The sequence below is a fragment of the Somniosus microcephalus genome, chromosome 30 (genome assembly GCF_052327205.1).
Source record: "Somniosus microcephalus isolate GS21.2 chromosome 30, FLI_Smic_1.0, whole genome shotgun sequence".
NCBI lineage: Eukaryota > Metazoa > Chordata > Chondrichthyes > Squaliformes > Somniosidae > Somniosus > Somniosus microcephalus.
Window position 1 is genome coordinate 18,698,663 of NC_141016.1, and position 14,207 is coordinate 18,712,869.

The 14,207-nt window shown below is 46.2% G+C and overlaps 1 protein-coding gene across 1 annotated transcript; it reads left to right on the forward strand.

The window, feature by feature from the left end:
• The first annotated feature begins 640 nt into the window (after positions 1-640).
• LOC147097980 (uncharacterized) lies at positions 641-13,646 on the forward strand. The gene is made up of 3 exons (XM_085971171.1): positions 641-753; positions 7,361-7,474; positions 11,405-13,646. Exons 1-3 carry the CDS (start codon positions 705-707, stop codon positions 11,620-11,622), a joined length of 381 nt encoding a protein of 126 aa, XP_085827297.1. The 5' UTR covers positions 641-704; the 3' UTR covers positions 11,623-13,646.
• The last annotated feature ends 561 nt before the right edge of the window (positions 13,647-14,207 follow it).

Consider the following 14,207-nt stretch of genomic DNA (forward strand, 5'->3'; position numbering starts at 1 on the left):
CTTTAAAGTTATAATAAGATCAACACAATATCAAATTGCGAACAGCGCAATCTGCCAGGAATTCCTGCACTTGAGAAGCAGTTGGCTCAGAAGTGAATATGAATTAGGGCTGCAGGTAGAGTTAAGGAAGGTGTATTTAAAAATTCTCACCCACGTGTTTAAATCCCCTAATGGCCTCGCTGCTCCCTATCTCCGTAACCTTATCGAGCCCTACAACCTCCAGCCTCCCCTCGAGCTCCGTCCCTCTGACTCTGGCCTTGGGCTTGCCCCCCTTTTCAACCCGCCATTGGCGGTTGTGCCTTCAGCCACCTAGGCCCCACACTCTAGAACTCCCTCCCTAAACCCTCCCACCGTGGTCTTTCTCTTAACGCCCGCCTCTTCGACCATGCTTTGAGTCACTTCTCCGAAGATCGGGTTTTTTTTTTTTGGCTTGGCGCCCATTTTATTTCGATGACATGTCTGTGAAGCGCCTTGCGACATCTTCCTACATTGAAGGCGCTATATAAATGCAAGGCGTGCATATTGCAGTATCTTCAATGTCATAACCTATTGCTTAGCTTGGCATTAAGCGCGTTCCTTAAGCATATTATCATCAGATGATCGACCCTACACCGAAATAGATTAATAATAAGCCCTTAATACAACAACGACTGCCTGTCATCTCACTGCTGGAAAGCCAACAGTGCCAGAAAGAAAAGAGAATAATGAAGGGCGCCCTGCTTACAGGGGCGATGCTCCTACTGACATGTCAAAGTAAGTACAAATAATTCTTGTTTTTTTCAGTGAGCGTTACCACTATAAACTACTGCGGCCTACTGGAAGCTGGCACCTCGCTCATCTTCCGATTAGGCACTTTACAGCCTTCCGGACTCAATATCGAGTTCAACAACTTCAGATCATAACCTCGGCCCCTATTATATTTTTATATTTTTTATCCACACTTTTGGCTTGTGCCTTTTCCTTTTTTTTCTCCCACATGGCAGCCGTCTCTCACTCTGCCAGCGCATTTCACACTTTATCTAGAGCCATTGTCTGTTTCTTTACCTGTCCTATTACCATCTCGTCTCGCCTTGAATATCTCTTAATGTCTCTTCTTTCATCCCCTCCCCCATTTCCGAGCCCCCAAACTGCCTTTTGTTTCATTTCCTGCCTTTTCTCTCAGTTCTGAAGAAGGGTTTCGACCCGAAACATTGACTCTATTTCTCTCTCCATGGATGTTGCCTGGCCTGCTGAGTTTTTCCAGCATTTTCTGTTGTTACCTCGCTATTAGCTCTTTTAGCTGTTGCTGCGGTGGGGCGCTGTGTACCTGGACTCAACTGGAAGGCAGAGCGGTGGAGAAAAGGGTCTAAATCGCAACGCTCTGCGAAACTGAAATCAAGAACGCTGACTCCCCCGTTTTGATTTAAAATTTTTAAAGAAAAATAATTTTTAACAGTTTGCATTCATTGAATATATCAATGCGTCAGAAGAAACTTTAAGGAATGTAAGCCATTTTATAATTGTTATTTTTGCTCTTCCGAAATAGTTTACATTTCGAAAAACTAACAGGCTTTTGAAATTTTTTGCAAGGCACCGCACCAAAGACCCACATCAAAAAAAAGTGAAATAATTACTGAACAAACGTATCGTTAACAGGATCAGCAAAACACTGCAAAAAAAAATCAAATTAGAATTATGAAAGTTAAGCCGGGCAGTAGATAATCCAGTAACTACCTGCGAGGTGTATAAGGTGTGGAGTGACTGGATTTTAATTATTGGGAATGTTGTCTCAACAATCATTCTGACAGCTGTAGATATATCTGTGCTTTGGGCTGGATGCTAATAGAGAATCACCAGTTCCGACAAAATCCAGAAATCAATGGCTGTCTTTATATAATAGAGAGAGAAAAGAAAACAAATTGCATTTATACAGCCTCGGGATGCCTCAAAGTGCTTTACAGCCAATGAAGTACATTTGAAGTTCAGTCACTGTTGTAATGTAGGAAATGCAGCAAATAATTTGTGCACAGCTGTGGCTCAGTGGGTAGCACAGCTTGCCTTTGTGTCCACGAAGGTTGTGGGTTCAAGTCCCACTCCAGAGACTTGAGCACATAAAGCTAGGCTGACACTCCAGTGCGGTGCTGAGGGAGTGCCTCACTGTCAGAGGTGCCGTCTTTCGGATGAGATGTTAAACCAGGGCCCCGTCTGCTCTCTCAAGTGGATATAAAAGATCCCGTGGTACTATTTTGAGGAAGAGCAGGGGAGTTATCCCCGGTGTCTTGGCCAGTATTTATCCCTCAATCAACATAACAAAAACAGGTTATCTGGTCATTGTCACATTACTGTTTGTGGGAGCTTGCTGTGTGCACTTGGCTGCTGTGTTTCTCACATTACAACACTTCAAAAGTACTTCATTGGCTGTAAAGCACTTTGGGATGTCCTGAGGTCGTGAAAGGTGCTATATAAATGCAAGTCTTTTTCTTTCTCAGAAAGCTCCCACAAACAGCAATGTGATAATGACCAGATAATCTGTTTTAGTGATGTTGATTGAGGGATAAATATTGGCCCCAGGACACCGGGGATAATCCCCCTGCTCTTCTTCGAAATAGTGCCATGGGATCTGTTACATCCACCTGTAAAGGCAGACGGGGGATCATATGAAAGACGGTACCTCCAACAGTGCAGCACTGGAGAGTCAGTCTGGATTTTTGTGCTCGAGTTTCTGCAGTGGGACTTGAGCCCACAACCTTCTGACTCACAGGCGAGAGTGCTACCCCTGACGCAACAGACACTGGAAGAGAATTTGAAGAGAAAGTTATTATTGCCTGATCAGGCCTGTCAGTGATGGTGTTAGAAGGAAATCGACAGAAGCTGCAACACAACACTTTAGTGAAAGTCTTCACCCAACCCCTGCAAAATGGTGTTGCTACCATGGCACAGTTGTTCGCTGCCCTGTCAACCTTTAGTTCTTCCCTATCACGTGAAGACTTTCAAGATGGATAGACTTTTTGTTAGGTAAGGATATCAAGAGATTTGGAGCAAAGGCAGGTAAATGGCATTGAGGTTCAGATCAGCCATGTTCGAATTGAATGGCGGAACAGGCTCGAAGGGCTGAATGGCCTACTCCTGTTGCTATGTCAGGCCCTGGTGATCCATGCCATATCAGCCCCCAGTGATCCATTCCATGATGGACATTAAGAGTGATAACAATGTTTGCTTAAATTAGGTGCTGGGCCACTGAGGGGGCGGCACTAAGTTCTATTTAAGCTTTCCATGTGGCTTTTTTCAGAGATGGGTTTTGTGTCTTTAGTATTTGTCAGGTGAGACATTAGATGTCTTTTCACCAAAGTCATTACAAAACCATTGTATGAGCCCTCAGTGGCCTTCATTATGGCAGCTGTCAGTGATTACAGCCTTATGCCTAATTCATGGCCTTTCGTTGCATTTCAGAATGAACGACTACTCAGCTGTCAGTTCATGAAGACGTCAGTCATTCCTAATACAGCGGGTAGTTTGTTTATTTTTGTAAAAGTGTTAAGTTTATGGCTGTCAGCGTGGCTCAGTCAGTAGCACTCCTCACCTCTGAGGCAGAAGGTTGTGGGTTGAAGTCCCACTTCAGGGACTTGAGCACAAAAATCCAGGCATACACTCCAGTGCAGTGCTGAGGGAGTGCTGCACTGTCAGAGGTGCCGTCTTTTGGAAGAGAGGTTAAACCGAGGCCCCGTCTGCTCTCTCAGGCGGACGCAAAAGTTCCAATGACACTATTTTGAAGAAGAGCAGGGGAGTTCTCCCTGGAGTTTGGCCAATATTTATCCCTCAACCAACATCACTAAAACAGATTATCTGGTCATTATCACATTGCTGATTGTGGGAGCTTGCTGTGCGCAAATTGGCTGCCGCGTTGCCGACATTACAACAGTGACTACACTCCAAAAGTACTTCATTGGCTGTAAAGTGCTTTGGGACGGCTTGAGGTTGTGAAAGGCGCTATATAAATACAAGTCTTTCTTTTTTCTTAGTTTCTCGAATTTTTGAATGATATGGATCTATAAACGACTCTCAACCACAAAAGTGAACTGAGCTAACGTTGGCTTATCAGTTATAACATAATTCAGGGCAGTGTGCGGGCTGCCATAGTGGCTTTGATTGCGCACGGCCACGCCCGGGATCGGTGAAGGCCATTAGGGCCTGAAATCACTGAGGGTTGCCATGGTAAAGGGCTGCCGTAGCAACATGGAGCTATGGTCTGCTTCGGCAGTGAAGAGCCCTTAGCTTTTCCCTATTGTGTCAAGACTTTCAAGAGGGATAGACTTTCGTTAGGCAAGGATATCAAGAGATTTGGAGCATAGGCGGGTAGCAGGCAATAGGTGAAGACAGATAGCAGAGATTAACTGAAGATTGCTGGCATTTGCCCGCGGGAGAAGGTCCACGTTCCGGGAGATGATTCCCGTTTTCTGTTAGCGCTGCTGCTTCCTTGCCTTTGGGGTGTGTTTAGACAGCTGGATTCAGAAATATTCCCACTTCACAAGTAGTTAAGGAGCTCATTAGCAGCTTGAGAAGTTGAAACTGATTATTAGTGTTCAGATACACACACAGATCCTGCCAGGTGGGACTATTGTATTTACTGGGACCAAGTCCAACAGCAGGAAACCAAGATGAAACCTTTATTCTCCCTCGCAGGTGATAGTCACAACCAGAAACAGTGCACCGTAATAATTATTTCTAACGGATGAAAATATGGAGCAATGCCATAAATTGCTACTTCCTCCATTCAAACTACATTACTCCCAATCAGATAATCAGCCTGCAGGGTTATGACTCAGTTGGCAATGATTTCCCTTCAATACGCACAGTTTCCCATGTGGAAACTGGGACAGTGAGTGAGGGTGTGCTATATGATGGGCTGGTGGGGAGCGGGGGGGTCGGGGGTCAGGGGGCAGATGCAGTGGAAGCTAAAACCCTGGAATCGTTTCAGAAACAATTGGAGGCGGAAAGAGGGAGGACTTTAGGATCTTTCTGGGTGGATGACTCAAAAAGAAAGACTTGCATTTCTATAGCGCCTTTCATGACCACTGGACGTCCCACAGCGTTTGACAGCCAATGAAGTACTTTTTGAAGTGTAGTCACTGGTGTAATGTAGGAAATGCAGCAGCCAATTTGTGTACAGCTGTGGCACAGTTGCTAGCACACTTGCCTCTGAGTCAGAAGGTCGTGGGTTCATAATCCCACTCCAGAGATTTGAGCACCTAAAGGTAGGCTGACACTCCAGTGCAATGCTGAGGAAATGCCACTCTGTTGGAGGTGCCGTCTTTCAAATGAGACATTAAGCCGAGGCCCCACCGACTGTTCTCTCAGGTGGATGTAAAAGATCCCACGGCACTATTTCGAAGAAGAGCAGGGGAGTTATCCCTGGTGTCCTAGTCAATATTTATCCCTCAATCAACATAACAAAAACAGATTATCTGGTCATTATCACATTGCTGTTTGTGGGAGCTTGCTGTGTGCAGATTGGCTGCTGCGTTTCCCACATTACAACAGTGACTACACTTCAAAAGTACTTCATTGGCTGTAAAGTGCTTTGAGACGTCCGGTGGTCATGAAAGACGCTATATAAATGCAAGTCTTTGTTTTACACCAAGCTCCCACAACAGCAATATGATAATCTGTTTTAGTGATGTTGATTGAGGGATAAATAGTGGCCAGGACACCGGGGATAACTCCCCTGCTCTTCTTCGAAATAATTTTTTTTAATCACCTGAGAGAGCAGACAGGGTGTCAGTTTAACGTCTCATCTGAAAGACGGCACCTCCGACAGCGCAGCAACTCCCTCAGCGCTGCACTAGAGTGTCAGCCTAGATTCATGTGCTCGAGTCTCTGGAGTGGGACTCGAACCCACAACTTTCTGACGCGGAAGTGAGGGTGCTGCCCACTGAGCCACTGCTGACACACCTGCGATCAGCCTTCCTCATCCGTAACTGCCCTGTGCCCGAGCCTGTCCCCTGGCTCAACTTCCACATGCATGCACGTTCTAGCAGCAACCATTGGATGGCAGGAGGGTGGTCAATCCTCCAGGATTGCCCTGGGGTCTCCAGGAATTAAAGATGAATCTCCCGAGCACTGCTGCTGGCAAAAACCCAGGAGAAAAATCATCGGGGCTTTTAAAAAAAAATTTTTTATTTTGAGCATTTTTGTTTACTGGTCAGACATAGGAAAAAGGCTGTTTGACTGACAGTCAAGAATCATCCAATCAGGTAATAAAAAGTCTATTCACTTTCCAATTGGCGGAGGGCCTTGCGGTTGGATATGTCAGGCGACCAATGGCGGGGCAGTTGGAGTCATGTGATGACACCTCGGGGAATACGTCCAATCAGATTTGGCGACCCGAGATAAAGCGCCACGAGTTGGGGCCCACTGGCTGATGGTCCTCTCTCTGGCCGAGAGGCGTGACGGTCAGTTGTAGCGCCCCCCCTACTGTCATCCTAGCTGAGATCACCAATTGCCGCCAGGCCGGCACCTGAGAATATAATCCGCTGATCGCTGCGGATCGTTTGCACACTGGCTCAACCAGCGTAGTTGTTGAAATGAGCTGCCAAATAGTTTTCAAGGTGAGAAAGAAGAGTTGATTTGGGACAACGCGAAAAATTCCCCCCCCCCCCGAACTTTTCCAGCGACTGCGTGAAAAATGTGGGAATGGGGGAAGTTGTTGGGACAAGATTCCTCAGTAATGCTAGGTCTGAACGTTCGTGCTAATCACCTGCTGCAGAACGGCAGCTATGTCGGCTGGTAGAATTCATGGAGTCATAAAAACGGACAGCGCAGAAGGAGGCCATTCGGCCCGTCGTGCCTGTGCTGACTCCTTGAAAGATCAGTCGCGCTCAGTCCCACACCCCCGTTTTTTGTCTGTAACCCTGTGAGTTCCTCATCCTGCAGTACCCGTCCAACTCCCTTTTAAAATTATTCATGGAATCAGCTTCCCCCACCTTTTCAGGGAAAGCATTCCAGATCCCTGACAACTCCCTGAGTGAAAGAAATCTCTCCTCCTCTCCCCTCTGGATCTTTTTCAAATGATTTTGAATCTATGATCTCCGGTTACTGACCCACTCACCAGAGGGAATAGTTTTTCTCCATTAAAACCTCTCATCATCTTGTAAACCTCTATTAGGTCACCTCTTAACCTTCGCTGTTCCAAGGAGAACAGTCCGAACATTTCCAACCTCTCCTCATAACTGAAAAAGTCCACGAGTTTACCATGTAACCAGCACTGTGTATAACAATTCTGTATTTAAGAACAGCGATTAAAATTATGGTTCCTGAGATTGAAGAATTTGAGCTCAGATATTCCGCAGCATTATCTTGCTTTCTTCCGGTTTGTTGTGTGCAGGCGAGGCGTTGAAATGCTACACCTGCATTGCATCGAATGAGGAGGAGTGTAACAAACAGGGATCACAGGCCTGCCCACAGTATGCAGCCGGCTGTTCCATAATCACTGCACCAAGTGAGTACAACATGACCCAAGGGAAAACTACAAGAAACTCTCGTTTAAACGGCACCTAAATATCCAGAATTCTCTATTAACCGGCAAAATTCTCACTCCGAAAACAACACCTCAATAACCGGCAATGTTGCCGAGTCCGAGTCTCCCGCGGTGGCCGAGTTAGTCAGTGGGGGTAGTTTTCCAAACTGCCACTACTCGGCTTCTTGGCGCTGTCGGAAGTCGGAACACCTCAATACCCCTGTAACAGGAGTCTGACTCTCCCGCGCTGCCGGTAGTCTCTTCTGATCCGCCATTTTACAGGAGTACTGTGTGTCTCCCACGCTGCTGGTAGTCATTGCATTGCATTACCCTCAACTGGCAGTACTGTACTTAATCAAGCATCTTTCACCATCCATTTAACACAACATTCTGTAGGTGAGTACCCAATTACTGTATACTGCACATTTCTTGATTTTTTAAATTTTTGTTTGTTAAAAATAGCCTCGGTAGATAATCCCCTCCGTCATCCGGAATTTTTGATCAACCGGCAACACGCCGGACCCGTCGGTGCCGGATACCAAAGAGTTTCCTGTATTACAAAAAGAAAATACTGCAGATGCTGAAAATCTGAAATAAAAACAGAAAATGCTGGAGATACTCAGCAGGTCAGGCAGCACCTGTGGAGAGAGAAACAGAGTTAACGTTTCAGGTACTGACGAAAGGTCATCGACCTGAAACGTTAACTCTGTTTCTCTCTTCACAGATGCTGCCTGACCTGCTGAGTATCTCCAGCATTTTCTGTTTTTATACCATAGGAAAACTATCCCTGACGAGTTTTCAAAATAGCATAAAGTGTTATTTTGGGTACGATCAGCCTACACGTATGCCTGCATGGAAATGAAACTGAGAAGCACCTGATTCTTGCCGAACAGCACTTCAACATAGAATAATAATTCCTTAGCAGTGAATTATGAAGCTGCCACATTGAGATCACTTTGCAAGGGAAAGAAGCAGTTGCTTTCATTCAAGCAGAGGGCCTCTGACATAATAAAACTCACTACGCACTTGGTTCGAGTATAAAGCAAGGCTTTAATCAACTTGTTTCAAAACATGGAGGTCTAGTTATCTTTCACTAGTTCCTGTTTACAAAATGTCCTGGGCAAGCTGGGCCCACGCCCGAGTATTTATACTCCTTGGACGGCGCCACCAGCTGGCTGTCCAGTGTTATTTCATAAGTCTTTCTTCATGGATCGTAAGATTCATAACAGGCCTTATCTGCCTCTGTTATGACTGAATGAAAGTGAAGATGTGCATCAACAGGGGAAGCAGACAGGAGGAGAGTGGTAACAGCCCTTTAGTCTGTGTCGATACTGTTAACTGTTGCGCCCACTCCCATCCTAAAATGTGGTGAGGGAAATTGGCGAAAGGACACCTTTTGCACGTGGAGCTGAATCGGCCAGAATTTGCTCTACAGCAGTTTCACAAAAGCAGAAACACAAATGCTGCCACTTGCCTTAGTCCTGCAAAACATATCGGGCCGTATTTTTGTGACCCTTACGGGTGCGTAGCAGGTGCGCTCGCACCCGTAGGGGCCGCGCAAGTGCTGGGTTCAGGCATGCGAAGCGCACGCGCTGAAACCCGGCACTTACGATGTGTCAAATCTTCTTGACAGATCCCTCCGTATCCCCAGGAGACGGGCCTCCGCGGGGGGAGAGTTGGAGCTATTTGCCCAACTTCCGCCCGCTGAAAGGCCGTGGAATTCTTACGCCTGATCAAAGCCTGGCATTAGGCCTGCTTAGAGTTTTAATAAATAGAAAAATAAAATGCTATCACTCACTTATACATCAAAAACCCTGTCCAATAAGGTAAGCTTATTTTTAGCCCTGTTAAAACATATACATGTTTTTTTTCCAAAAATTAAATTCTTGTTTAAATGCCATTTTAATTAATTTTATATATGTAATTTAATTTTTTTTTGTTTCATGTGTTCGTGTATTTTTTAAGTCATCTCCATTCATACTTATGTCAGTTCCGTACGTATAGAACTCTCAAAAGTATGAATGGGGATTCCCTTCTTTCATTGGTTGGGCCGGCCCACGTGATCCCAGGAGCGCCTACGAATCGCAAGCGCCCCTGGGATACGTGGGCCTCTACGCATTTCTAGCAGGAGAGGCCCAGGATCGCGAGCCTCCGTATCTCCTGGACCGCCAGGTAAATGCGTAGAACATTTGATGATCGGAGGCCTCCGCCCACGGGGAGCCTCCGATCGCAAATTCAGGCCCAATATTATTGTGCTGGCCACACAGACTGCAGTCTCCGTTCACACAGGACATAGAGGCACAAACACCACTGGCATTTCTTCTGCCCTGTAAGACCATGCCGTTTAATTGCAGCTGTACATTCTTTGTGCCAGTTTATCAGCAAGTCATCGAGCTGAAACGTTAACTCTGGTTTTCTCGCCTGACCTGCTGAGTGTTTCCCAGCGTTTTCTGTTTGTATTTCAGATTTCCAGCATCCGCAGTATTTTGCTGTGGTATTAGTTTAAATTGTGCTCGAGACTCTAGGGGGTAAAAATTGGTTAGTGCCCCCACCTTCGCCGGGGTGCTAATTTTAGCGCCCTGTAAAAGTTAGCGCCCCCGCGGCCGATTTTCCCAGGTATCGCCCCGAGAGGGAGGAGGGACGCTACTGCCAGCGCCCCGCCTCCCTCTTGGGGCGCTGCGAGCCAATATCGCGGCGCTACGTGCCGCGGTACTGCAGGCCTTCATCCCCTTATTAAAGGGGAGGGGCCTGGCGCAGCGCGTCCCGGTGCCCAGCTGGGCCACCAGGGATCGGGAGCGCCGGCAAGCGAGCCCGGCACTCAAGAGGAGTGCTGGGCTCACGGAGAGCAGCCGGCACCCTGCGGGGGGGCTTCACGGGGGCCGGGGACAGCAACGGGGGCAGGTGCTGGCAGGCGGCCAGCAACAAAATGGCCGCCCGCCACCTCCCCTTTAACTAGCGCCGCCCCGGCCGCAGGTAGACCCTCCTGACCCCGGCGGACATAGCACATTTTGTTCAAACTGTAGGTGGGGATTCATTTTGACAAGGTAGATAGTAAATGAGACCCGGTGTATGTAAAGCATGTTAGAAATGAAGATTCATTGGAACCAAGTACACAGTAAATGGGCCCACTGTAGATAAAGTATGTCGTAAGTGGGGCTTCACAGGAACCAGGTACATATTAAGTGAGATCTGTGCAAGCAAAGTATGTTATTTTAGAGGAACACGCTTTACAGCCTTTACGTTTAAGGCCGAATGTGACTCATGACTTGTACCAAAATCCAAGCAGAAAAATGGGAGGAGATTATCCAATCACAGAATCATAGAAATTTACAGCACAGGAGGAGGCCATTTCGGCCCATTGTGTCTGTGCCGGCCGACAAAGAGCTATCCGGCCTAATCCCACTTTCCAGCTCTTGGTCTGTAGCCCTGTAGGTTACGGCACTTCAAGTGCATATCCAAGTACTTTTTAAATGTGATGAGGGTTTCTGCCTCTACCACCCTTTCAGGCAGTGAGTTCCAGACCCCCACCACCCTCTGGGTGAAAACATTTCTCCTCAACTCCCCTCTAATCCTTCTACCAATTACTTTAAATCTATGCCCCCTAATATATGTGCAATTTATAACTCATATTTTACTTGATGTAACTTCTTTTGCAAAAGAACGACTTTAAGAAAGAGATTGATGTACGTTGGATGGAAATGATTTACTTTAACTTCACAATTCAAAAACAATCACCCTGGCAAGCAAATGAAAACTTAAAATAGCAACTCAAAAACGTGGGTGTGTCAGTAATTAAAACGGTGACGGGGCTGAGGATTGCTGGGCCGTGCTAACTTGCAGTTGTGCTTGAAAGGCCAGCTTGCGTCTCTGTCCTTTTACGATTGTTCACGTGCGCACGTCCTTCTTTTCCAGACAGCGTGATTAAGTCATGTTCGTACAAGGTTTTCTGCGACCGATCCCAGCTCGCCTCCGGCGGAGCCAGTGTGGACTGCTGCTTCACCGATGACTGCAACGGGCCGGCCAAAGGCAGCAGTGCAAGCACTAACAACAACAGCGGCACTTCAATCCTCTACAGCCCAACGCTGATTCTAAGCGCTTTCCTTGCGCCGTGGTTATTCTGTCGACTTTGAAACCAGTTTTCCTATCTTGCCATCAACTCATGGTTGTAGCAATCAAGGCTTTTATGCAACTTTGTGAGAATATGCATAGGTGCAAGCATTTTTCGTTTTTCTAGCCCCTTAAAACCCAAATGATCTAATATTTACTGCACTCTTCCTACAAACATTGAGTGGAATTTCAACGAACGTACAGTACACAAAAATATCTGGGCAAGTGTTTGCGTATAATTCTATTCCAATTTCAGCATCCGCAGTATTTTGTTTATGCATTCGGATAAATTATTCATTGCGATTTGTAACAGATCCTAAACTTCACAAACATATATTGCATGAACACAGGGTGTTACAAGAACATAATAGGAGCAGGAGTCGGCCATTCGGCCCCTCGAGCCTGCTCCGCCATTCAGTAAGATCATGGCTGATCTTCGACCTCAACTCCACTTTCCTGCCCCAATCCCCATATCCCTTGATTCCCCTAGAGTCCAAAAATCTATCGATCTCAGCCTTGAATATACTCAAAGACTCAGTATTCACAGCCCTCTGGGGTAAAGAATTCCAAAGACTCACAACCCTCTGAGTGAAGAAAATCCTCCTCATCTCAGTCTTAAATGTCCGACCACTTATCCTGAGACTCTGCCCCCTAGTTCTAGACTCTCTACCCAGCCAGGGGGAAACATCTTCTCAGCATCTACCCTGTCAATCCCCCTCAGAATCTTATATGTTTGAAGGAGTGTACAACAAAAATGTACAACAATATTTTTCCAGTGCATTGTATAAATTACAATACTTAATACAAGTGATTTCACTAAACACAATAAACTGCATGAAACACAAAAAGTTAGCATGCAGGTACAGCAAGTAATCAAAAAGGCAAATGGAATGTTAGCCTTTATTTCAAGGGGGTTGGAGTATAAAAGCAGGGAAGTCCTGCTACAACTGTACAGGGTATTGGTGAGACCACACCTTCAGTACTGCGTACAGTTTTGGTCTCCTTATTTAAGGAAGGATATACTTGCATTGGAGGCAGTTCAGAGACGATTCACACGGTTAATTCCAGAGATGAGGGGGTTGACTTATGAAGAAAGGTTGAGCAGGCTGGGCCTATACCCCTTGGAATTTAGAAGAATGAGAGATGAGCTTATTGCAACATATAAGATACTGAGAGGGCACGACAAGGTAGATGCAGAGAGGATGTTTCCCCTCGTGGGGAAATCTAGAACTCGGGGGCACAGTTTCAGAATAAAGGGTCGCCCTTTCAGAACTGAGATGAGGAGGAATTTCTTCTGAGGGTCGTAAATCTGTGGAATTCTCTGCCCCAGAGAGCCGTGGAGGCTGGGTCATTAAATACATTTAAGGTGGAGATAGACAGATCTTTGCAAGATAAGGGAGTGAAGGGTTATGAGGAGCGAGCAGGGAAGTGGCTTTGAGCCCAAGGTCAGCCATGATATCATTGAATGGCGGAGCAGGCTCGAGGGGCCGAGTGGCCTATTCCTGCTCGTTTTGCTTATGTTCTTATGTTCTAAACATTGCACAGACACCCACACTGGTTCTTTCTAAATTGGTGCAAATGGGTTACCAGCAACAAGTCTGTGGCGGTAAATTCAAACACAAGGGGTACTTAATAGCCCCTTTCAACACTTGCTTTGAATCTGTGTGAAGGCAAATTTGGACATGTTGTAAAATAAAAGCTGGGTAACCTGTGATATGTAGGTGGACCCACGAGTAAATCCTCAGTCTCCATTTCCACCTCCCCCCCGCACATTCATTTCTGGCAGAGGAACATTCCCAGAATGGACTGTGTCACCTCAGAGAAGGTTTGGTTGAGTTCCCAATGGATCACTGGAGACAGGCAATGGTTATGTACTTTGTTGTAGCTTCGGAAGTGACAATATTTTGCTCAAAAATTGAATAATGCTTTTGCTTACAGACTATTAAATTAAGTGAATTTTCATTTCTAAATCTGTTCCTTGTGACTATGAAATTTACCTTCAAAATGTACCATCTTCTATTGCTCAGAATAAAGGGTTTCCTGTGAACTAATGGCTGACTGTATTGAAAGTTTGAGGCAGTGAGGAAATGGGGCGTTAGATTGCTGCTTATTTTCTGTAACTTCTTCTCTTTCCTAAATACAGCTGCCTTCAGCTCCACACATCCGGACGGCTGAGGAATTACACTGAGCATTACGCGGGTTTGTCATCCGTGGCTCAGTGGGCAGCACCCTCGCCTCTGAGTCAGGAGGTTGTGGGTTCAGAGTCCCACTCCAGAGGCTTGAGGACAAAAATCCAGGCTGACACTCCAGTGCAGTGCTGAGGGAGTGCTGCACTGTCTGAGGTGCCATCTTTCAGATGAGACTTCAAACCGAGACCCTGTCTGCTCTCTCAGGTGGACATAAAAGATCCCATGGCACTATTTTGAAGAAGAGCAGGGTCCTGGCCAGTATTTATCCCTCAATCAGCATAACAAAAACAGATTATCTGGTCATTATCACATTGCTGTTTGTGGGAGCTTGCTGTGCGCAAATTGGCTGCCGCGTTTCCCACATTACAACAGTGACAACACTTCAAAAAGTACTTCATTGGCTGTAAAGTGCTTTCGGA